The 24,419-nt window shown below is 37.2% G+C and overlaps 1 protein-coding gene across 10 annotated transcripts in view; it reads left to right on the top strand.

Moving 5' to 3' along the window:
• The window catches only part of ADGRG6 (adhesion G protein-coupled receptor G6), a 109,626-nt gene that overhangs the window by 40,171 nt on the left and 45,036 nt on the right, over positions 1-24,419 (top strand). For 4 of the 10 annotated variants that reach the window (NM_001031071.3, XM_015284078.4, XM_015284079.4 and 1 more), the window contains exons 3-7: positions 3,385-3,726; positions 8,219-8,839; positions 13,585-13,653; positions 16,742-16,825; positions 23,936-24,021. In NM_001031071.3, the coding sequence (NP_001026242.2) occupies positions 3,385-3,726; positions 8,219-8,839; positions 13,585-13,653; positions 16,742-16,825; positions 23,936-24,021 (1,202 nt within the window). Of the gene's footprint in view, positions 1-2,916; positions 3,154-3,384; positions 3,727-8,218; positions 8,840-13,584; positions 13,654-16,741; positions 16,826-18,887; positions 21,290-23,935; positions 24,022-24,419 lie in introns of those variants that run through there. The other 6 variants (XM_040697113.2, XM_015284081.4, XM_025148728.2 and 3 more) reach the window with 4 other exon arrangements.

Raw genomic sequence — 24,419 nt, 5'->3', positions numbered from 1 at the left:
TGTGGTCATTTAACATTCATGAAAGCTCTAAAATGCTCTAGAGGAATTTATTAATTTTACTTTTTAGTATAGAGTTCCAGTGTCGTGCTAAATTCTTAACTACTCATTTACTAAGTGAAGCATAAGTCCTTTAGAAAAAAATAGTATGATTATGAAATGAAAACTACTTCTCCAGGATAGTCTCATGAAGGAAACAAATGAGGTGCTGTGTGAAGCTTTCAGTGTAAGAAATGTGGAAAATAAGTGTTTGATTTCAGTGCATTGGGAGGGTGTTTATTTTATGTTTTTTAGCATATTCAAAAGGGGAGAAAAAGTGAAAGTTTTTTTTTTTTTTACTCTATGTTTCCTGTGGTTTAGGGTGATAACATTGTACTTGACAGGCAAGTTCTGTGCATTTAGAGTTCTTGACCAAGAAAATATACCTATATTTATTCCCATTCAAATTAATAAACTATCTTGTATTGCTTGCAGAAATGCTTGTGGCATGTACTGAAGTAAGTATTCAGTACCACAGTTCAGAACTGCTCTGGGCCAATGGGATTGCAAAATATCTGTCAGCTTTGGCTGACAGCCTAGAGTTGCCACAGCAATTTTTCTCTTTAATGAGTAAAATAGGTGGTGTTTATAGAAAAATAACTGTCTCATGAGAAGCTGTGCAAAAAGTTCCATTCAAAACCATTCTGTTTATATATAGTTTTGTTGTTTGTTTTCTTTCCTTTTTACTTACTACTGTGGACATTTACATGAAAACAGGATATTTCTCCTTCAAATTGCAGTCATGGACAGAACAGTCACTATGCCAAAGTGAAAGCTTTTTTCCTCACTAAATCTGTTTCTTGTACATATGTGAAGTGTACAGTACTTATTTTTCTACCTCCATTTCGGGGCTTTTTTTACTTCATTAGTTCTATAAAACTAGCAAAATAATATGGACATAATGACATGAGAGTATGTCAGTCAATGTGTAAAAAGATGAAATGAGTTTAAAAAAACCAGTAAAATAAATAACATCTATGTTTCTGTATTTACAGTGACAACAGAGATAAAAGTATTTTTGCCGTGTGTTCTGACATTGTTTAAAAATAGCTTAGAGATAATTGTAAATGCTCAGGAGAAAGATAAATAAAAGGGCCAGGTCCTGTTTTGGCTCCTAGTGTTCAATAGAAGTAGTGAAGTCAGGCTTCTCCTAAGAATGTCCATTCTTTCCAATGGACAAATCTGTCCTTTCCAGTCTTAGGTTGAATGTAATATCCTACTGGTTTGAAAGGTGCATCAAACTACTTTTACGGACAAATGTCACATTTCTTCCAGCCTCCTTGAGTTCAGCAATGTTTTATAATGCCATTAAAGTTATATTTTAGGGATCCAGTGCTGAATGAGAGTGCTTTAGCACCCATATCTGACTTCATAACGTATCAGCTTAGCCCTTGGCTCCAGATCCATCTGGTTGTTGTTGATACACAGAGAAAGCTCTCAGCTGCCCACATAGTTCTGTGCCACTTACTTCTCTAGCAGGAATGAGTAGGAGAGTGGGTACAGCACATTACCAGATCCTCAGCCACTGTAGCCCTCATCCTAAAAATAATGAAGGCAGGAATATAAACCATGGAGTCTTCCAGAGGGAGGGTTGCCTCATCCAGAGCCAACCTCCACCTTGTAGAGGCTCACTTGCCCTGGACTAGGAGACCTCTGGCTTATGGCTCAGCTACTTTTCTTGTTCCTCCTCTCTTCAGTGTAGAGCTGTTCTCTGAAAATTGATATGTATCTCTGCAAAATCCTTTGCACAAAGCTGTCATCTGCTTGTACAACTGCTGAATTCATGCTCATTGCACTAATAATTAAATATTCTCTCTCTGGTTAAGAAATGGAGCAGCAAGATTTCAGGGCAGATGAGTGTAGTCCTCTGACTATACAGATTTGTAGAGAAGTTAGATTACACAGGCTCCAGCTTGTACTATTCAGATAATGTTTCCAACAGCGGGAGTGAAATGTTCCCGGGGGTAATTGAAAATCTTTAAGATAACCTTTTTTTTTTTTTTCCCCTGCAAATAAGCCTCCAACATTTCTTACATAGTCAGCTTGTATTTGACTTTGAAAATCCAATTAATTACTAACCTCTTTAATCTCTTTACCTTCTAAGGGGCCACATGATACATGACAACACTTCTGCACAATGTAACTAGGAATTCTCCTTTTAGATATAAACCCTTTTTTTTTTTTTTTTTTTTTTTCTTTTTTTGCCACGTTTGTTCCCAGAGTCAGGGTCTGCTTGCTAAGGCTGAACACCATATGAATGTGACTCATCAGGAACCAAACAGTGGAAATAAATACTGAGGGTACTTTGGAGAAGTTCGTTGTGTTTATTCCTGTTTTAGGGTTGATCCCTACATATCTGGAAAACAACTTGTTTAGCTGTTGTTTAGCTGTTTTTAGCTTAGTCTGGTGCTTGATGCACAATTGTGGCCTAATGAAATGTTTGGAAAGTAATTTGGCACAAATGTGCTGTTTAGTATGTTCAGTTATCTATTGGTAGCATTCTGCTCCCACCTACTTTGCTGTGTGCTGCTTTGGCAAACTTACAGATTTCAACAGCAGGCAGCTCACCGTTATAATGTCATAAAATACACTGCAGAGTAACTGTAAAAAGGACAAGAAATGCAGCCCCGAGGACTAACAGGGCCTGAAGTTCTCATGGAGGAGCACAGCAGGTGAACAAAGGCATGAGGAAGAGGATGAGAATATTTTAGAGCCTGACTGCCACAGACTTCTCAGTGGAGCTGAGTCAGCATGGGAAGAGCTCAGTAATGTGGTGTTGATTCAGAGGCCTGTGGCTCACTGATCCCCTTTTGGGTGATATGGAAAGTGCTTGCCGGAAGTGCCGATGACTAACTTGCAACACTGCAGAATGCTGCTGCTGAGTCTCCTCGGCCCATCTCTTGTGCTGCTGCATTCCAGAGACATTCCACTGGGAACAATGACAGGGCATGGAGCTGCGAAATAGAAGCAGTCAGCATCTGTCCAGCAGCCAAAAGATAGACAGGATACCAGTCATTTTCTTTGAAGTTTCAGTTTAAGTATTAATTTGCATTTGAGAACTCAGAAATGCTTTTGCTTTGCCGATGCTTGCACAGGGGATCAATATGTATGGCAGATGTATGTTGCTTGTACAAATGAATATTCAACAGTGTAACTTCTATTCCTTTTGTGTGGGAATTCTTATGTAAAACAGCGTTTTGCACACCAGTAATGAGGCTTTCTTTTGCCTTTCTTTCTCCCATATTTCTTTATGTTTTTATGTATAGAAATATAATTAGTCATAGTGTTGACAATTAATTTCCTGTTAAATTATCTCTCCTCCTGACCTCCTTCTGTTTTCATTGCCAGCTCATGGATGCTACAACTGTAGGACCGTGCTAACTGACCCCTCTGGAGTTTTCACTTCTCCATGCTACCCAAGTGATTATCCCAACAGTCAAGCTTGTAAATGGATCATCCGAGCACCTCACGGATTCATTATACAGCTAACATTCAGTGATTTTGACATTGAAGAAGCTCCAGGCTGCATTTATGACTCACTGACACTGGACAATGGAGAGAGCCCAATGAACCTCTGTGGCATCACTGCAAAGGGATTATCATATAATTCTACTGGAAATGAAATGATTGTGTCTTTTAAAAGTGACTTCAGTATCCAAAAGAAAGGTTTTAATGCCAGCTATGTGCGAAGTAAGTAAACACAAACCTTTTTATCCCTTTTACAGAAAAAAAATATCCTGCAAGATGTAAATTTCTTACAGGTTATTAGAATTATACTTTACAAAGGAATCATCTGCTCCTTGAGAGGGACAGGTAATAGGGAAGCTGCAGGATAATGCTACAGGCTTTTGTGTGTTTTTTTTTTATTGATTTACTTTTCTGTGGATGAAAGTAAATTATTTTATTCTGGGACATGACATCCTTTGGTGCATTAGAAAAACTTTTATTACACAAAGATTGTAGGCCCAGCAGTGCCTCTTTCAGACAATGCATGTTGGGCACTTTAAAAGTGGGACATACAGAAATATGAAGACCAGCATGAGCAGGTTCTTAGCCAAAAGAAACAAGGAGAGCCAAAACCACTGGCCTGGTGAATCACCCTACAATAGGAGAAGTTCATACAAAATGCAGAACTTCCTCAAGTTTTTTTCCAGTCTGTAACATAAACTCTCAGGGATGAACTGTCATTGCAAAACTGCTACTTGCATTCCTTGACCTTTTTTTCATTTCATAAATACATAGCAATGCTTAGATTTTTAAAATCCTAGTAACTGCAAAAAATACATGTTTCTATCCATGCTTTTCTCCCTCATAGAAGGTGACAAATAATATGTGACTGATGTTTATTTTGACATTTTAAGGTATTGCAAGAAGTTGTTCTTAACATAATTTATATATTGAAAGGCTGCAGTGAGTTCTCCCTGAAACTTTCTCTTCTTCAGAAGTCCAGCACCCTAATCCTTTTTTTGTAGGATAGGTACTCCAGGCTTCTGATCATCTTTCTGGCCTTACTTTGGCCCCACTCCAGCTGCTCCTCATCTTTCCTGTGCTGAAGACCCCAGGCTTGGATGCAGTACTCCAGATGGGGCCTTACAAAGACAGGGTAGAGAGGTACAATCGCCTTCCTCTTCCTGCCGGCCACTCCTCTTTGGATGCAGCCCAGGATAGCCCAGGTTGGCCCTCTGGACCACAAGTGCACACTGCTGGTTTATCATAGAATCATAGAATGTGTTAGTTTAGGTACCACTGTTAAGGCCTGCTGTTAAGCTACCTTGACAAAGGATCCTGAATTTAGTTTCATTACTCCAAACAGGTAACTCTCAACTTGAATTTGACTGCAGATGTTATGAAGGAAATTTGGCTGCATGCAAATGGGACAAATTATAACCTATAGGCCACATTCTGCATGGCAACATTTAGCCAGGCAGTGAATACAGAAAAGGAGTTTTGGTAAATGGATGATAGCGTACTGCTTTCCTTTCATAGAAAATAAGTTATAAAAGCCTGTAGACATTAGGTCATCAACACACATGCACTGAAATTACAAAACATCTGCATGGCAGATGTCCATGCAGTACTCTCTGCTCTGCTCTTTTAGAGAATTCCCAAAGGCATGGCAGCAATGCTACCTCCTCTCACTTCAAGTCACTGTTGGAGTTTCAAAGCCTCATTGTCTAACTGACATTGTTACTATTGCGAACACGATACCCAGGCAATATCGTGAATTTATCCTAGAGAGTTTACTGTATTATAGTTATGTAGCCATGTTTTCCTTCATTTCTTAGAAATGAACATATAAAAATAATAAAAATAAGTCATTTGTTCAGTTTTGAGTTTGATAAGGGAATGTAAAGGTCCATTCAGAGATACACAACAGTTTGCTATCTAGCAATTGCACTTAAAAGGATACAAATAGATAGAAATACATCCTTATACAAAATGTATGCACAGAAAAAAAAAATATGTGTGGGGAAAGACAAATAGAGTGAGTCTGGGGAAGGAATTAGCTGTGAATAAAACAGCATTTGTGGAACAGTGTTTCCAAAATAAGTTTCACAGAACACATCTTGCTATCCATAAAAAGCTGGCTGCCTGCACAAATGCTTGCTTTCCTGGTTGTTACCTCCTGCAACACACCAAAAGCGGATAGATGACCCGCATCCCCAGCAGCAGTAAATGAGTGAAGCTATATGGTACGTGGTGTGTAGACACTGGCAGAACTCAAAATAGCTGGTATATTCCAGTATCTGTTGGAGGGCAGTTGAAAGCTGTGAAGCTAGAAAATGGCAGAAAAGCAGTTTTTCCCCACAAATTATTGTAAAATAGTTCTTTTTGCTCATATGTAAAGGGAAGTACAGTATGTGAGACCATGATCTGAAAGAAAGACAAGTAAGGTAGGAGTTCTAAAAAGAAGCAGAGGCAGACTTCTTGTCATGACAACACTTTCGTAAGTGCAGATGAGGATTTCAGAACAGTGAGCTGTCTGTTGCTGGTCTCTCTGCTTCATTTCAGCTGCCAAGGCTTATTTACATTTTGTATAAGTAAAAGGGAATGTGTCCAAAATAAAAGCTGTTATCTTCCTAACAGAAACAGTTTAGCATCACCCTGAATGTAGTACAAACACTTACCTGAACAGACCAAGAATATGTACATATTCTCCTCGGAGATAATCATCTTCTTCAATGCTAACATCTGAAATTCATCAGTGTGATGACTGGCTGTTCAAAAGTGATTGAGAGAGAGCTCCTAATGTTGATGTCAGGATTCTTTTTTCTCCACATGTACAGAATGCTTGTCAATTTTGTGCTTTTGCTGTATAGGAAAGGGCAAACTATTGACTGAGGAGCACAGCAATGTTAAATAGACTTGTTTCATTCTCCCAGTTTATTTCTCTTACACTGTTTAAATGTGACCAGGTGGTCCATAACTCTCCTAACCACTCCAACGTCAGCTGAGTGGTGCTCATATGAATGAGCTTTTTTCTTTCTCAAATCTTGAATTCTTATACTTCTGGAACACTTTCCATGTTACGTAAAGAACTGTACAGGATAATTAACCCATGAAAAAAAAAGCCCTTGTTTTCAGTGGAAAGTTGAACACATTTTCTATCTATAAAATTGTTACAACATACTTATGCCCTTGGGAAAGAAAAAAAATCTATGAAGTAAATCCAGTAACTGTATAAGCCCAGGGTTACTCTCTTACTGGAGACCCATTCTCCAGTTGCTGGGTTGGCAGATAAAAGTGCAATGCTTTATGTTCTTTTACTGTATTATATATATTGGTCAAATTCTGTCTTTGTGTATAGCCAGATACGGTAGTTTGGGGCCCAGATTCTTTGCAATCTGCTGGCAAAGAGGAAGTATAATACAGTGAACATGTAGGCTCTTTATAGCTCATCTGTCTGTTCCAGAATGGGGCACGATAATCACTCTTCTCTTACATGTTTTACCCTCTCAAATGGAAAATTTTTCTTTCACTCTGAGAAGGGAGCAGGTATAATAGTTATTGTATGTAACATGACACCATTAAAAAATCCTAAGGAAGACTAGGCATTTCATGTGGCAGTTGGGTCTAGCAAAATCCAATTTCAGTTTCAGAATATCTAGAGTGTTAGGGAGATGTCAGGCATTTCCTGGAGATGTGATCTGCTACAGTACAGATATAAAGAGCCAGAAATAAAGAAGGGCTACTGCTGTGTATCTGGTCTTGTTGACCTCCATTCCTTTGCATGACTGATAACCTGTAAGTTCTTTCTGTGGAAAAATTCACTAGAATTTTTTGTGCCATAAATATCCAATAAAACTGAGTATATTGGCACTTTATTTTGAAAAATAATATTCTCCAAAGTAGACTCAGCAGAATTGTCATTAATACACTCATGGAGAAAAATCATATGTCATTTGATACTGTTTTTCACATTTGGTGACTGCTATTTTGCCAGTGCAAATGAGAATGCTTAAAAAAATTAGAGGCAAAGTACTTCTGCCCATGCCCTTACTGCAGTGCATTGCTTCAGAAGAGAACTAGCCATTTCTAGACACGTGCAAAATCTGGGACACAACTATTTACAAAAGCTGAACAGCTTGGATACAAATTGGATAAGTGATTATAATGCTGAACCTGAAGGTTGCTGAGGACAAAACAAGAAGATGCTTAATATTTTGCAGAAATTCATTACCAGAATTCAGGAACAAAGGGCTTCATTTTGCCAAGAAATGTAATGGAATTTTTTTTCTATTGCAGTATTGATATTTAAAAGAAGTAAAACCTGAACTTCGTTGGTGTATTACAGTCATGCAGACAAGTAATCAAACTAATATAACTTCAAAAATCATACTGTGTTTTAGAAATAACTGTTTTTCTCTATTGCCTACTACATCTTTCCTTGATGAATAAATGTAAATTTTTATCAAATGAGGGTAAACTAGCAGGCAATATTTCCTAATATTGCTCTTGATACAACCTGGGGAGTTAACTGCAGATAGTGCAGCATTCTCCACCCTGCTGAAAAGGAACTCCACATGTTTTAGGTTGAACACTCTGCCAAGCCAAATTCCCTACAATGTGTGCTTTTGATATATTGCACTGATAAAAAACACCACTAAACTGCTGCCAGCCTGCCTTTATTTTTATACAAGAATACTTTCAATGTGATTAATTTATCGACTCTCCGTTCTAGTTGCCGTGTCTCTGAGGAATCAGAAGGTCATTATTCCCCAGGATCCCGATGCTGATGCTGTATCTGTGGCAGAAACAGTCTTGGTTCCAGAGCTCAGCCAGTTCACACTATGTTTTGAAGCAACCAAGAGCAGCAGTGATGACAATGATGACTGGAAGATTTTCTCCTACACTGATGCATCATCAAAAGAGTTTTTCGGCTTTGGGAAGACCGCAAAAGGCCATTTTCTATCCATCTCAGACACACAGTGCATACTTGACAATGCGTTGCCTCAAAATGCGGAGTTTTTCACAGGAACATTTGAACAGCTTTGTGTCGTAGGAGATAGTTTCTCGGGCACCATAGGTGTATACGCCAAAAGCATCTATCATAATACGTACTGTCCAGATATGTTTGGCAAAGTTATCCCTGGAAATGGGAGGCTTGTGCTGGGCTCTAACAGCAATGAAGTGAGCTCTCTAAATGGGGACATTTACAACTTCCGCCTCTGGAATTTCACCATGAATGCTCAAACACTGGCCAACCTCAGCTGCGATGTGAAAGGAAACATTGTAGACTGGGAAAATGAATTCTGGAGTATTCCAACTTCAGCACTGAAAGCAGAAAACAATTTAAGTTGTGGTAAGTATGCCTTGCCAATCTTTTTTGCTTATTCTCCCCCCACATACACTTCTGCATTGTGCTGAAACTATCTTACCCTAGCAAGAAAAATGAAAGTTCCTCTGAAAGAAAAACGGGTAGGACTTGTCTTTCTTCAACTTTAGTTCAAATCTTACTGTACACAGAGGCTTTGAAAGGGCATAAAGTTCATTCTCTATGGGAAAAGAAGAACCACCTGAGTGTTTTGAGATGCTACTTGAAATAATCTACAGATCAAAGTTCTTCCCCAGTGATTTGTTTACTGGCATTCTACTTATATGAAGTGAGGATCGCAGGAAAGTACCTGCAACCATCAGGTTAGACAACCACAGTCTCCAGAGAGAAAAAAACTGTGTTAACCAACCATTAAGTAAATGTTTTTGTACCTAACCTTCGGTGTTTTCTATTAGTTAGAAGAAGAACCTGTTAGCATTGTGATCTGAGTGCAGAGAGGCAGTAAAAGCAGTGGCAAAACTCTAATGTATACAAGACAGATAAGTTAAGAAAAAAAAAAATAGTGGAGACAGATAGCAAGAAAGCATTTTAGATCAAAATCATTCATTCTTATCATCCTGGCAATATATTGTCTGTCTTTCTTTAAACTGGTAGTTACTACAGTCTTCCAATGGATTACATCAGGAGACAAATTTTCATACTTAGTCCAACCTATTCTCATTCTGTGGCTCAGATGCTTTATTCTTATTCATGCCTAGGTGTAATTTTTATGTATGTATGTGTTATTACAGCTGTTTGACAATTTTCTCCAGAATTTTTTTACCAGAAAGGGAAAGAATAATTGAAACTGAAAAATCCATGTCAGTTTGGAGCAATATTTTATTTCTTTAAAAAGAAGGAAACAAACACTTTGATTAGTGAAAGCATCAGAGATATTTGAATATTTTTAAAATGCATAGGGTAAAATTGGAACCATGACCAGCAGTAGCTTATACATGAACTGAGGATGCTATTGAAAATCTACTGCTATGAAACTCCTTGTTCATGTTGTCTAAGACCCCCTATTGTAGCAAATATACATTTGTTAAAAAAAAAAAAATCAGAGTCAAGAATTACAAATACTGGTTCTGAAGTATGAGGCCTCTTTACATCTAAAGTTGTCTTTTCCACCTTAGTACTTATTAGTTTAAACATAGTTTAAATAGTATCACTGTCTCCTAACAGAGCACCTGTCAGCATTCTAGGAATCTGTAGGTTAAAACAGTACCTAACATAATTAAGACTTGCTAGTTAGGATAAAGGTGGCCACTATATTGTATCTTACCTGCTTTAGTTTACTGAAATCAAAATATGAAGAAGCTTGATTCAATAAGACAGCTCTCAGCATACTTCTAGTTGCCTATCAGAACAATGAAAAGGCAATCTAAACATTGGTCATGTCTGATGAAGTTGTTCTGAACACAGAAGTTGCTTTTCTGCCCATACAAACAGAAAGTAAGATCTGAGAGAAAGTAATTTCCCCAAAAATCTTACTCCTCTTAAAGTGTTATCCATGAAGGGTACGACACTTTTACTAAACTACATGCCATGATGACTGTAGATACTGCAGCCTTATCTGATTTTGACTGATGTATGGATGTTGTCCCTTTTTCTATTAACACAGTTCTGTGACATTAAGTGCCACATCATGGCTGTGCACATAGAAACAGTACAGTTATTTTCATTCCACATCACAGCTTTATTTTAGGGGATGTCACTGTTCAGTGGTTTCCTTACAGAAGAATGTTATTTTAGAAAATGCTTATGAGATTTCTCACATTTATAAAAGCGTAGGCCCTGTTTCCCATGTTTGCTTCAAGTGTATCTCTATATAACAATTGATACCTCCAGTAACTAAGCAGGGTGAAAATACTAACCAGTCTCTTTCAAGGATATTAAATTTCCCACTATGATACAGGCTTCCCTAGAACAAAGTATGTCCTAAAAGAAAACACTGGGTGCAGTGCAGTTTCAGAAACTGTTGCTAATCTCAGAGGTGGAATTGTTAGAATTTTCTTCCCTTCATCATGTTGAATAAAAGGCTTCATTGTAAAACCAGCCACTAACAGGACGGCTGATGCGTCAGACTATCAGCCATGAATAAACCACTGACACTGGTGAGATTTACTGATTAGACTTCATTTAGCTGCAATGGAAGGATTTATGCAGAAAAGAGTTTCCTCCGAGCACCAGTAACGATTTCCCAGGAACTGCTCGTAACAGAAAAAAAAAAAAAAAAAGCCACAACAACCCCAGCATTTAGTGATGATCTCAACATATTTGTGCCTGAACAGTGTTTAGATTTTTCAAGGGATATTATTTTCATCATTCTTCAGATAAAGCTTTTACAAGTAGGCTTATGGAAGATAAAAAAAAAAAAAAAACGCCAACTGTTCCCAATTATTCCCGATTATCTTTTCTTTAATTTACCTTCTCCTAGCTTATTCCTTAGACTAATGTTTTCACAGCTGTGCAATCATGGTGGGATGTTTCTGGAAGACTTGACGGAGTTCTGTTTTCGTTGCTCTACCTTTGCAAGGCTTGCATTTAAGGGTATATGTACACAGCCTGGGTAGCCAAACTAATTTTAAAATAAATAGTTTAGGTAGCGAGAGTGCTGTAACAGCACCAGTGCAGAGCTCAGTGTAGACAAACCCCAGAGCATTTAATCAACTTCTTGTAATGATTTTGGAGCCTGTAGTGGCTACACTTAGAGCAGCATGTGACCTGTTCACTTTAAGGCTAGCTTGGCTGTATGTCCACTTGTGCCTGCAATTTCTGCATTGTGTACTTACCTAAATTCTTTGTTCCCAAATCAAAGGTCTTGATTTCACTGTCAAATTTAATTAGGGTTGTGGTCTGTCTTCCTTAGGCAGCTGAAGGATAGGTGTTTAGGGCTGAGCTAAGTACACTTGGTGCTGCTTTGGAATTGAGGAGAGAAGAAGGCTGTTCTCGATGTCAGTTCAACTCGGATTAGGGTAGATGTCTCAGTTAAGTCAGAAGTTTTATGTTGTACGAGTGCCTGTTTCTTCCCACTGACTGTAAGGAAAATCTAGTGTGACAAGCCGGTACGGATGTCTGAGTTCTACATGTTTAAAGTTGGTGAGATTTATCACACAAATTGTCTGTAGCACAGGGCTATGTCTGTTGTTCACATTACCAATAATGCTACTGCACTTATTAAGGGAGCTAATGCCAAGTATCTGTTTGTAGCCAGACCATTATACTTCTTTGGTGATCACTGAGGGGAAGCCTAGTCTGGCCAGAGTTCAGCCTGATAAAAAATTTAAAAAGCTCATTTAATATATTGACTGGACATATTCCTCTTTAAAGGAATACTGTATTCTGGCTCAAGAGTTCTTTCAAGCCTGCAGATTTTCTGCCATCTTTCAAGTCATTTTTCCCTGGTACAGAACCAAGAGGAGGTTACTCACAGCAGGTTTTGGTGCTGACTGCTTAATATTAGAAAATATACTTTGGGAAAAAATCTCATGCAGGATATATTATGTTCACTTAGAATGTGCTTCTTGAAGCTGAAAGGAAATGCGCCAAGGAATTCAATTTGTCTTAGTATAATCTCTCAGTCTATTAAGAAAGAAACCAACAAACCCCTGCCCCCCCCCCCCCCCCCCCCCAAAAAAAAAAAAAAAACCAACACAAACAACCACTAGCCAAAAAACTCTACACAAAACTACAGAGCTTTAATCATTGTAGAGAATTACTTTTTAAAATCTTCCCTGTTTTCTGTTGGCAATATATGTAATGGTATCTGTGGCATGTCATGACTTATGCACTGAGGCCCCATACTTAGTCTGTTCTTCCATCGCAGGAAATATTTTCTCAGCTATCTTTACGAGCTGGTGGGTGGTGGCTCTTTAATTTAATGGAAGGATACGGTGTTTCATGAGAGAACCTCACTGAGTCAATACGATTCTGAAGTGGTAAAACGAAAGCCAAAAGGGCAACAATCCCAGTAGTTTCAGATTATGCCATGCTGTATGGCTCCATTATTTTCAGCATAATGTGCAGAAGCAGCTGTATCTGCAGCTGACCCGCTGCAGTACACAAAGCGTAATTAATGCAGTTTCACCAGTTTTTTTCCTGTTGCCATTCTTACATTCTCCATTTTTGTATCTAGATCTTCGGATTATGTTCATGTGCTGATGAATAATTCAGCAGAGATACAGACTTACAACATTATCTGCTTATAAATCATGCATACCAGAATATTAATCATGCCCACACCCTGGGCACAGTAACAAGTTCAATCACCTTTTATCTGGCTGTTGTCTGCCATAGGCAGATTACTCAGAACTGTGTGGTGGGTAACCTGTGCTGCAAAACAGAGGATGGATGTGTCTTCAAGGCACATGTTTTGTTGCTTGTGAAGGTGCCATAAATTCTACAGACATGCTGACCCTTCGGTGTAGAGCTGTTTCAGAGTACACACAAGCTACATTCATTTAATGGGCTGTTATTTAATTACAGCTGGGGAGAGTATGAGAAAGGTAGGGGAGGATATGTAACAGTGACTGTGGCTTGCAAGTCAGTGAAGGTTCTATGGATCCCTCAGCAGCAACAAAAGATGAAAATGCATATGCTTATAGGCAAATGGCATTACCAGTTTTGTCAGTGAGAGAAACTACAAAGAGGACTTTGTTACTGAAAGATATATGTTGATTTTATGCCCAGTAGACAAACCTGTCTAACTGTTTGACTTTCTTTTTTTAAAGGCTCATACCTAATTCCTTCTTCTGCAATTGAACCAACGAGTTGTGCAAACCTGGGAAGCCTTTGTCAAGGTAAGAAGATCAGGTTATTTTCACAGTTTTATCTTTTCTAAATTTTAATTTTCCTTGATATTTTATTTTATTTTATTTCTTCTTTTTTAGTTTACTTTTTTCTAAAACACTGAACTGCAATGAGAAATAGCAAGGGAAGGAATTCTTTAGTCACATCAAATGTGTGGATGTCCCATATACAGTGGGTGGGGAAAATGTGATCACTCCCTTGATACTAAGTTATTCAAATGGTCTCTATTATATCAAAACTGTATTAATTAACTGCTTTCATTCTCTCTCCACCTCTTTTCCTCCTGCATATTTTCACGGTAAAATGTAAAACAGGATAAGGAATAGGTACATCTGTAAATAATAAAAAAAATTCTGTGTGAACAAAGCATCTGATTATTATTAAGGTTTTTCCAGTAGGCTATTTTGATGCTAAATACTTTGAGATTAGCAGGAAAAAGAACCTAACCTCAGACTTCAAAATGAAGCAACAAGTGTTAATAAAACACTAATTATAACACTTAGTAATGATTTAATAGTATAAAAATCACGACATATAAAAATTCATTAGGTCTCTTGGAATATCAGCTCAGTTGAATGCAAGGAGGAGATGAACCCTAAAAATTTAATGCTGTTTGAATTACTGCATATACAGGTTCAGTCAATTCTCTCCACTTCCTTTAATTCTTTTCTTTAATGCTTAGAGACTGAAGTTCAATAAAAATTACCTACATGGACAAGATCAGTCCATTTCCACAATACATTCCTGAACACAGGCCTGCAAGTGAAGTGATATGTGAGATTTTAATCACAAGAGCCTGCATCAAAAATAATGTCAAGCTCTGTAATCTTTTCCAAGCCGAGTGTTGAAAGATAGAGACAGCAGAGAACATACGAAAGGGGGAGGAGGAGTTCTTTCCATGCAAGTAAACCAGATTTAATTTAGAGGTAGAATGGAAAATACACTCCTTTTGGAAAGCCAGTAAGAGATCTGTGATAGTCTCCAGTGTACTACTCCCAGACAATTTCAAGGTAGATTCTGCTTAGGGTCTTGGGTCATGTGGAGGTCTCCACAGGGAAAGTGAAATGCCATGTCAGTTGTGTCCATAATCAGTTTTCAAAGAGCAATTTTCATGCATCTGTCTCTCAAAGCACAATATGTTACAAAAACTGGTACCCAAATATCTTATGTAAATATGACAGCATCATTTATTCAGTGGTATTCTTTTTCTATCAGAAAGGTATTACAACCATTGTTTAAATATGTTTATCTCTTGAAAGTATTCTGAAAGACTTCTTCTACCAAAATGGCACGACATGAAAGGAGAGAGAATATCTTTCATTAGGTTGGCTAATTGGGCTGCAGAAATAGACACACTTTCAGACAAAAGCATTATGTTTTCCTAAAAACTTAATAAAGCTTCAGCTTTGCTAACGTGTTAGGCAGAAGATACTACTTCTAACAAAAGAGGTTCCCTTCCCAGCTTGCCTCCCTTACAATCTTAGAGTTAGCAAATTTTATGAGTACTTTTCACCGGGGTAATACTCTCCTACTCTGAGAAGAATTTGTTCAAGTGTCACTGGCGTTTTGCATTTGCTACTTTGAAAGTGGCGAATCGGATTCATGCTGTTCATTATCATCATCATCATCATCAATGTCCTAATAACGAAAAATCATAAAAAAACATGTCTGTCTGTGTATTTCTTTCAGCACTGCAAGCTTATTTTAAGCTGAAAAGCTACCTTGGATTCCTGTTTGGTTTGTTTGTTTGTTCTGTGTTGTGCAATATCACCAGACTGTGTCAAATATGGTCTGGTGACAGAGCTGTTTTCTTCATTATGCTTAGCAAATATTTTCATTCCTTGAAAGATATCACTTTTAACAGTGTTGGCTGAAAGATAAAATTACTAAGGAGCATTAGAAATTATTTTTTCAGGCAATACAGCCCTGCAGTTACATGGAAGAAGAGTTTTTTTATATTATAGATCATGACTTTATACGCTCACTTTCTCAGCTAGAACTCCTGTTTACTGCAGCCTTACTTTTCTTTCCTCAAGTTTCTTGTTTCACTGAAACCCGAACATGAACCACTCCCCTAGCTGAGACCTGAGTTTATGACTTTCGGACTCAAAATATTGACTAAAACAACCTAACCTATCAGAAATGCAATTTCTTACTTAAAATATGATGCCTAAACTTTCCAAGTTGGTTCTTTCTCAAACTCAGCAAAAGATATGTAGTGCTGTGAGAGTATACTGCATGAATCTTCACGTTGTGGAACAAGTTTTCAGGGAAAGAAGAAATCTGTCAGTGAGAGGATTTACATTCCTGGGAGCTATTAGAAAAAATTATTTTCCAAACTATTTGAAAATTTAGTTGTCTGATCTTTGAAGTGCTTTTTTCCTCTAGAGTGTATACCCTCCCAGTCTTCAGTGAGGGAAAATTTCAGTTTTGGCTCCTTACTCTGAATGTGAAAAGTGTTCTAGCTAGTTCTCCTGGGAAACATTTTCCAGTATTGTGTGGGATGACTCCTGTTAGTGTCAGTGGGAACAGCACAACTAAGTTCCTACATGAAGCTTTCAAAATATATATTCCACTCAAATTATTCCAAGTCTGATCTAAATTCTCTTCATTATATAAAGTTGAATTGAGTTAATTAGAAACTTACATGGGTGTTTTAGTTTCACATTTGTTCGTCATCTTCAGTCCCTGAGTAGAAACAACTATTCTTTTCACAAGTAATTATTCCAAGTACACTCATCGTTGAGCTTGTAAGATCTGTTTTCTGGTCTTTGCACAGCTGTTTGGATCTGATGCTCTCATAAGAGGATTTACAATTTTTGAAAGCAGTACAGGACTGATCTTGCAACCCTCCCACTGGCAAAACTCCCACTGAAGTCAGTGAAAGTGAAGATTGCAGGACTAGGATCTCAGCTCATGTCCATTCATCACTTTGTACAGAAGAGAAAGTGTTTAACATATATGGCATTATGTGTCAATGGTTTCAATTTACATTGTCATGCATTGTTCCCATTTTGTCTTACCTCATTAACATTCATATTTCATTCAAGTTCACCTCTTTCTCATCTTTATTACCAGCTACTGTAAATGCTACTACTCCTACACCACCCACTGTCACCACTAACATGCCTGATACTAATAGAACCGATAAGCCAAACAATGGTAAGAAATCCTGTGTTACATTTTTCCTTGTACTGCCTCTAGAGAAAATATATTGTATTTTAAGATGTGTCTTTTCATGGTGTAATGTCAAGGGTCGTGTCTCAGTTCTGATTTCATTTACTTTGAATTAAATTGGAGTAATTTCATTAGACTTGCCCTTATAAGAATGGTGTAAGTGAGAACAGAACCAAACTCAGTGTTTATTTTTATCATGTTTACCTTATTCCTTTGTGCCACCCACTGAATTTACCCAGGCAAAGAATAAGGGATGGGAGAAGTATTTTTAAAAAGGAACTGTAAAGTATTCTACTTTTGAAATGCTTTAGTACTGTGGATAGTCAGACATCGAGTGGTAATGCTGCCAGGGTGGTAGTATGCTGGGACTCTCTATTCCTCACTGGTAACACAGGGGAGCCAAGTGGAATCATTCCTATGGAGCAAAGCCACTTCCACTGAGTCAACAGGAATCTTTCCACTGACTTCAAGAAGAGCTGGATCAGACTCTACTAGGGAAAATGTTGACAGTATCAGATATCATTTACTTTTCATTTAGAAAGATTAAGGGAAAAAATAAGATAGTAAATGATTCTATTATTAGCACAGGAAAAAAGCAAGGATTTCTTTTGAGGCTTTCTCAAATGGATGATGTCACTGTCTCCTAGAGACTGAACGTCGTTTTCTGAGGAGCTTCTAAAGTTATTCTGCTAAAGGAAGTTGTTAAACACTAATAAGAATACAGAAATAGTCTTCTGTGATTTTCATATGAGGCTCATAGATCTTTTTACTAAAGATTTTGTGTGCTCCCCAGAAGTAAATCAGTATCTGGTTTTGGCTTGGGGGGGGGGAGGGGGGGTTGGGAAGTGTTTTTTTATTTGTTTGTTGGGTGTTTTTTTTTTTTTTTCTATTTTCTTTCCCAAATGTATCAGTTTTTACTGTAGGATTTAGCATTCTTGGAGTGCTTTTTCTCTTGGCAAATCACTCCTTGTATATTGGCAGTCAGGCAGTATAATAGACACTGTGAAAGAATTTATCTGAACTCGAATATTTGGATTTAGTAAGCAGTAGAAGTAAGAAGAAAATCTTGAAACTTACTTACAAACTGTGCTTTTTTTTTTTCTTTTGTGAAGCCTCTCACTCCATGTTCACCATGAACATTCAACTTTGATTTTCCTAGCTACAGAAGGAGCTGAACACACTGATAATGTTAGTGTGAATAAAAACTAAACAAGTTACCCTTTATTTGACTTTGAAACTACCAAGAGAAAGCAGAAAAACTGAGAAAAGTAGGCCAAATTCATTTACAGTAGAAGCAAGTTAAACTTTCTCTCAGCTAACTGGTATAATTCCTGACGGTATGTTGGTTTATAGCCCTAGAACAGACAACTAAGAACAGAAAGTTTAGTTGCACATATTTTCTTTAATCCACTAACTATGCGGCTTACTACACAGTCCTGCAGGAAATCAGACTTCCTGCTACAGTTATCTTCAGAATGAAGAGAAATTCACCTGAATCCTCCCATTCACGACCAGAAAGGCAGCAAGAGTCTAGGATAGAAGGGGTGAAAACCATAGGAATTATCTCAACCCCAATTATTTGGCCAGTGAAACAAAGGCATCCCCGTTTCAGTGAAAGCTCAGCAGATGAGAATCTGGAGAGAAAAAACACATACGGCTTATTTCGTCCAACTGTGTCCACATCATCTGCCTCTGAGGAGACTAGCAATGGTACCTTGGCTGCTTTTACAGAAAATATTGACCTAGATAATACTGTGATGAATCAGTTACCAAATGAAAATATTCTGAATGATTCTAGAGTTTCATCTGATGGCACTTATGATGCAGCAGATAATGTTGGAGATCATTCTGTGGATGCAGCAGTTCCTCTTCTTCAAAACAGAAGTCTTACTGCAGAGGAAGAACAGACTCTGGCAGATGGGCTGCATTATGCTGACTCTGAGTCAACATTCCGTCTTCCCATTAGCAGAAGCACTGCTTATGAACACAGAGAAGAAGCCCTGTGGATTTCATCCTCCAACGACACACTCAATTTCATGCATATAAATGATGTCTTGAAGCCTGACAGTTGGAATGAGACTGTATTTTATCATCATATCACCTCTGACATTAAAGAAGAAAAATACCATTCTCTTTCTAGCTTATCTATACCACCTATGAAGGAAAAGCCATTGTTGCAGAAAAGTAGACTGGATTTGCTTGATTTTGAACCTCAGAATGCTTACTCAGAAATAATAGAAGGTGACACTAACAGGAAATATTTTTCCATGTTAGCAGCAAACAGTGAATTTAAGTTTACAACATCTATGTACATTAAGGAACATTACTCAGGAGGCTTTACAAAATTAACCTCTGTGGACGTGCCACATACAAACCCAGCAACTTCTAACAACATGAAAAAAACATATATAGAAATTATGCCTGACAGCCAGCTGATGAGTTCCATGACAGGGTACAGTAGAGAACAGCTTATGTCAGCACTTCCAGTAGGAGCAAGCTGGACTAACTCAGAATTTAAGCATGTTGTAGCAACATTGCCTGCTTATGAACAATCACTGGTGGACATGTCTTTGGAAAGTGACAGCATATTAATGTCTAATGCTGATTACTGGTCTAATTATTTAAAACAATCCGCATATATTCAAAAGAAGCCAAGTGAGACCCTCAGAAGGATGGTACTTGAGAACAACTTAGATGCATTCCATAGTAAAAGTGAAGAGCCAGGTTTTCCTATATTAGAGCCTGAGAATATTAACGGAGCTGGCGTCTCCTGGAAGCCAGGTTACTTAGATTTTTCAACAAAATATTTAGATATTTCCCCTTCTTTGACATCAAGTTTCTGGACTGTTTCCTATCATTTGAAAGTGTTTCCTGGGGAGTCATCAAAAAATCAGTTAGTTTCATTTAATAAATTGCTTTCTAACCCAACAGAAATGTTGCCATCCATTAGCTCACCTACTAAGTCGGACAGTATCTCTGAACAAACCTCTACAATTAGGTTGTTAGATCATAGAACTGAAGAAATGAACTTCTCTAGCCATGCCACAGCTTCAGAAAGACAAATTTTCAGTTTACTTAATCCAGGCCTTTCGAGGAGAATCTCAGAAAGCAATGACAAGACGATATCACAGTTGCAGTCAACAGTGAACTTTGCAAATTTAACTGTATCTTCCAGCAGTGAGTTATATTTTGATTTTCTTTTCCCTTCTCTTGAAGCACCTTTGCATCACCACTCTGTACAGATAAGTCCCTTTGACAAGGCACTTGTAAACTCTATGGAAAAATTAATGTTTTATCACAGTTTACATAAGCAAGGTGGAGCTGATGTAATAAGCCACAGAACCAATGTGACTGTCCTAAACAACACGCAGCAACTTGCTTCTGTCCTTATAACACATTCAGGAATGCAGCCTTCATGTTCAAAGGACAGCCAAACTGTTTGCTTGGTCAATACACTTGTTAATAGTTTGGTAAACAGTACAAGAACACGTGGATTATTGCAGTTTGAAAGTGTTTTGAAGAATGATACTATAACTAATACTGGTGATAATACAAGAAGTGAAGTTCAAATAGATCCAGGGTTTTTTATAAAACGTAACAGTTCAGTGAGTTCTGACTTACTCATAACAACATTGTCTTTGGAATTGAAGCAGCCTTTTCATTCAGACTCAAAATTTAGAGTCACTGTACATCCCAACAGCTACTCTACACCTCCACTCCCACAGGGTCTTCAGAACCACCTTGATACAATTTCTCCAAGCCTGACCCCTGGGTGGGACGTAGAGGAATTAAGGTTACCTACAACAGAAAGAGCAAGAAGTCTTCTAACAGTCTCAAATGGAAAAAACTCCATTGAAAATCAAGACAACAGTATTAGATACTCCCCAAGGGCAGGAGAACAAGAAATCGTTGGTGATAATAACGAAAAACAGAATCCTGCTGTTCTGATATCAACTAACAAATCAAGGCTTTCAGATCAGAATTTGGAAGGAGAGGTGTATGGATCCTTCAGCAAGCACAGAGAAGGAATGTCTTCTCTGAATATTTTTAGCACTCCTATCTTGGATTTTGAAAATACTGATTATAGACGCTTCTCTTCCCTTCTGGTATCATCAAGAACTGCAATAATTAATGATGTGATACCTTTGCCATCTTCATACAGTGGAATTACTATTCAGCACAAAGAGGCAACACTGAACCACTCTCTAATGACACCTGGAGCAGCAATCCATGACTCTCACATGCATTCCCGTATGCAAATTTCACCTGTAATGTACCATCAGTCATCAGTTTTGTCACATGTTCATTCCTTAAGTAATTTATCATCTGAGACAAGCCAAAATACCACCCTTTACCCACCACTGAATCAACTTACTAGATCTCCCACAGTCATTTTATCTTGCACCTTCACTGAGTTGGGCTGCCTGTGCCGACCAGAGATCAACTACAGTATGTCAAGCTATTAAGTTATATGTAGAAAAAAAACAGATCATCTTCTCTATTATTCAGCTGGTAGACTGAACATAGAAGTAGCTGAATTTCATTCTTTAGATATAGATTCACTTAACATATAAAAAGATTTTAGAATAGTATTTTAATTACAGTAGAAGGGAATTTGTAACATCTTGGTGATAGTAAATGTCATTAACATGTAATTTCTAATTTTTGTGTCCTTCTCTAAATCAACTCTCATGGGACTGTCAGAATAGTTTGAAAATAGAGATTGAGTTGCTATGTATTTATGAACTTTTATGTCGCTTCATTATTTAAATTATTATGAATGTTTTTCACTTACAATATTCATATATTTTTGGGTATTTAATTACCTAAAGAAAGTATTTTACAGAAGAAACTAACAGAAATGAAATGTGGTATTTCATTGATCATTTCATTGTTTGTAGTTGGGGTTGGGTGTGGGTGAACTGTTTTTCCAGCTTTTTTTTTTCTTTTTTTTTTTTTCCAGATTATCTTTGGCTACTTTTAATCAATTTTCTGCCCATAAAAATATTTTTTTTCATTTAATATTTTGAGATGGGATTTCCACTGTTTAATTTGGAGTGAGAAATTATTTTTAATTTTCACTATCTGTGACTGCAGTCTCCTGAGAGTGTTTTAAAATGTAGATTAGTTCTTTGTTCGTGTTCTTTTTTCACTTCATTAAAACATGCTTTTGTTCACCATGTGATGGAGATCTTGAAGCTGTTGATTATCGTTTGTAGATAGTAAGTTTGATTTTAAGAGTACTATGCATATTCCTATATTAAGGTGATTTTGTCCACATATATAATTATTCAAATGAGACTATAATTATATATCAGGGTACATGTGAATTTACAAGAATATACACAATGCACATTTTTTATGTATGTGTATCTATACGACACATATAGGAGGCACATTATACATATAAAATTAAATATATGTATATACAAAGATATATACATATAAATGGGATTCTGTCTTAATTTGAAGTGTTTTCAATTTGCCAAAGGTCCACAATCAAGACTTACTTTTTTTCTTTCTTTAATTGGAACTATCACAGTAATAATAACAATGGACACAGCATTTTCCTATTGAAGTACACACTAAATTTGAATGTTTGCTGATTTAAGGGAGGAAAAAAATAGGCAATCAATTGAAAAACAAGCAAATTCATATCACTTACCAAAGAAGGTAGCTGGCAAGCCATCTTCCTCTAAGAATGTGATTATTTGCCACTTTATCTCAGGGAATTTTCATATTTATGATCAGTTCCATTATGAAGAGAAAGAACAATACTCAAGGTAGCTCATGAATGGAATAGCAACTAATATGTACAGTTAAATTGGAAAATAGTAAGATACTTCAGATAATTTAATTTTAAGCTCTTGTAAAATGATTATCTATGAAGCTGTAAAATGATGAAATTTCCTCCATATGCATAAAACTAGAATAAATGGTCATTTGTTCAATATTCTGACATAGAAAAAGCATTTACATTCCAGCCAAGAGATAGTAAGAGATTTCAGTGTAATTGTCTTCAGGTCCTGGTTTGTCCTGTGTAGTGCCTCTGTAATAGTTGCTTAAGATTTCTCTAAAAACGTGTCTGTGATCAAGAGCCACAACCTCATTTGATAATAGACCTTAGTAATAGTAATGCTAAATAATGTCACATGGGCAGACGCATGTGACTGAATTGATGTAGAAGTTCTTAACCCCCCCACACACATCCTGGGACAATTTCTGTGTCAAGAGTGGATATAATTTTTAGTGGCTTAATGATAATTTTGTTACCATATCTAAAGTAAAAGTGATTAACACAGAGCAAAACCATAAGAAGATGTAATATTTATTAGATTCAATTTTTGTGACAAAATGTTGTCTACCAGTTGATGAGCTTAAAGAGAATTTATATTTACCTGGTGTCAGTTCAAAACAACTTTAATGAATATGAGACTTCTCTTAGCCAAATGTTGCACATTTTCAGGTTGAAAGATGGTTTGTTCAGCTGCCAGTTTTAATAAAGCTAATATGAGTTCTTCTTCTGTCTGGCCATTACCAGATCTGAGAGCAAATGATGTGCTGAGAAAATAGGAATTGGAGTGCTTCTCTCTCCTAATTCTGTTCCTAATCATCTTGTGACTTAACAGATGAGCTTTGTCTGCTCTCATAATGGTTTTGGTCAAATTTGTAATGGTTGTTTCTGGATTATAACAATATGACTGAGCAGAGGAATTTTCCATGTTACAAATTTCAGTAATTCTGTTTATTTTAAAATTTCTGATACTTCCATGATCTTGCTGCAATAAAGGCATATGCAGAATACTATTTATAGATACGTTAGTTTTGAGTTTCCATGTCATATTTCAAGCGTCTCTATAAATATGGAGAGGGAGGGAATTCCTGCTGAAGTTGATAGGACTAGTGAGAATGGTAACAAGCAAGCCTGTAGGGCTTGCTCACTCCAGGCTCATACAAGGTCAACAAGAGCTTGAGGTGTCCTTGCACATGGGATTCAGCCCAATTTTCATATTCATCATGACACTAGAGTCTTATATTATTGAAAAAGCAAATTTGCTCACTTTCTAAAATGTTATTGCTGTTTTTAATGGACAGGTGGGCTATTCTACAGGATATCTATAACTGTCTTTAGTTACAACTCCAACTCAGAATCAAAAGTACATGATGTGGTTGCAGAATGGGTAAGTGAAATTTTCTTTCTTACTTTATTCAGTAATTAATTTGGGTCTAGTTTGGGAGTTCAGTCACTATGGATAGAATTTTGAAATGCTTTTACTATACCAGCTAGCATCTTAAGGACAAGAGATATTAGCTGAGATTTTGGAAAGTATGTGGAAATCAAAGAATGACATAGATTTATAAGTTCCTATGTCAGTACACAAATTCTATCTTCAAATACTAATGTGGTTTTGAAGTTATATTGCGATGAAATAATAGAATAATAGAATCATAGAATGATTTGAGTTGGAAGGGGCCTTTAAGACCATCTAGTTCCAACCCCCCTTCTATAGGCAGGGGCACCTCCCACAAGGCCAGGTTGCTCAAAACCCCACCCTGCCTGTCCTTGAACGCCTCCAGG

This window comes from Gallus gallus, chromosome 3, assembly GCF_016699485.2.
Source record: "Gallus gallus isolate bGalGal1 chromosome 3, bGalGal1.mat.broiler.GRCg7b, whole genome shotgun sequence".
NCBI classification, from domain to species: Eukaryota; Metazoa; Chordata; class Aves; order Galliformes; family Phasianidae; genus Gallus; species Gallus gallus.
The sequence above is the reverse complement of the archived record's forward strand: the minus strand, read 5'-3'. Positions and strand labels throughout refer to the sequence as shown.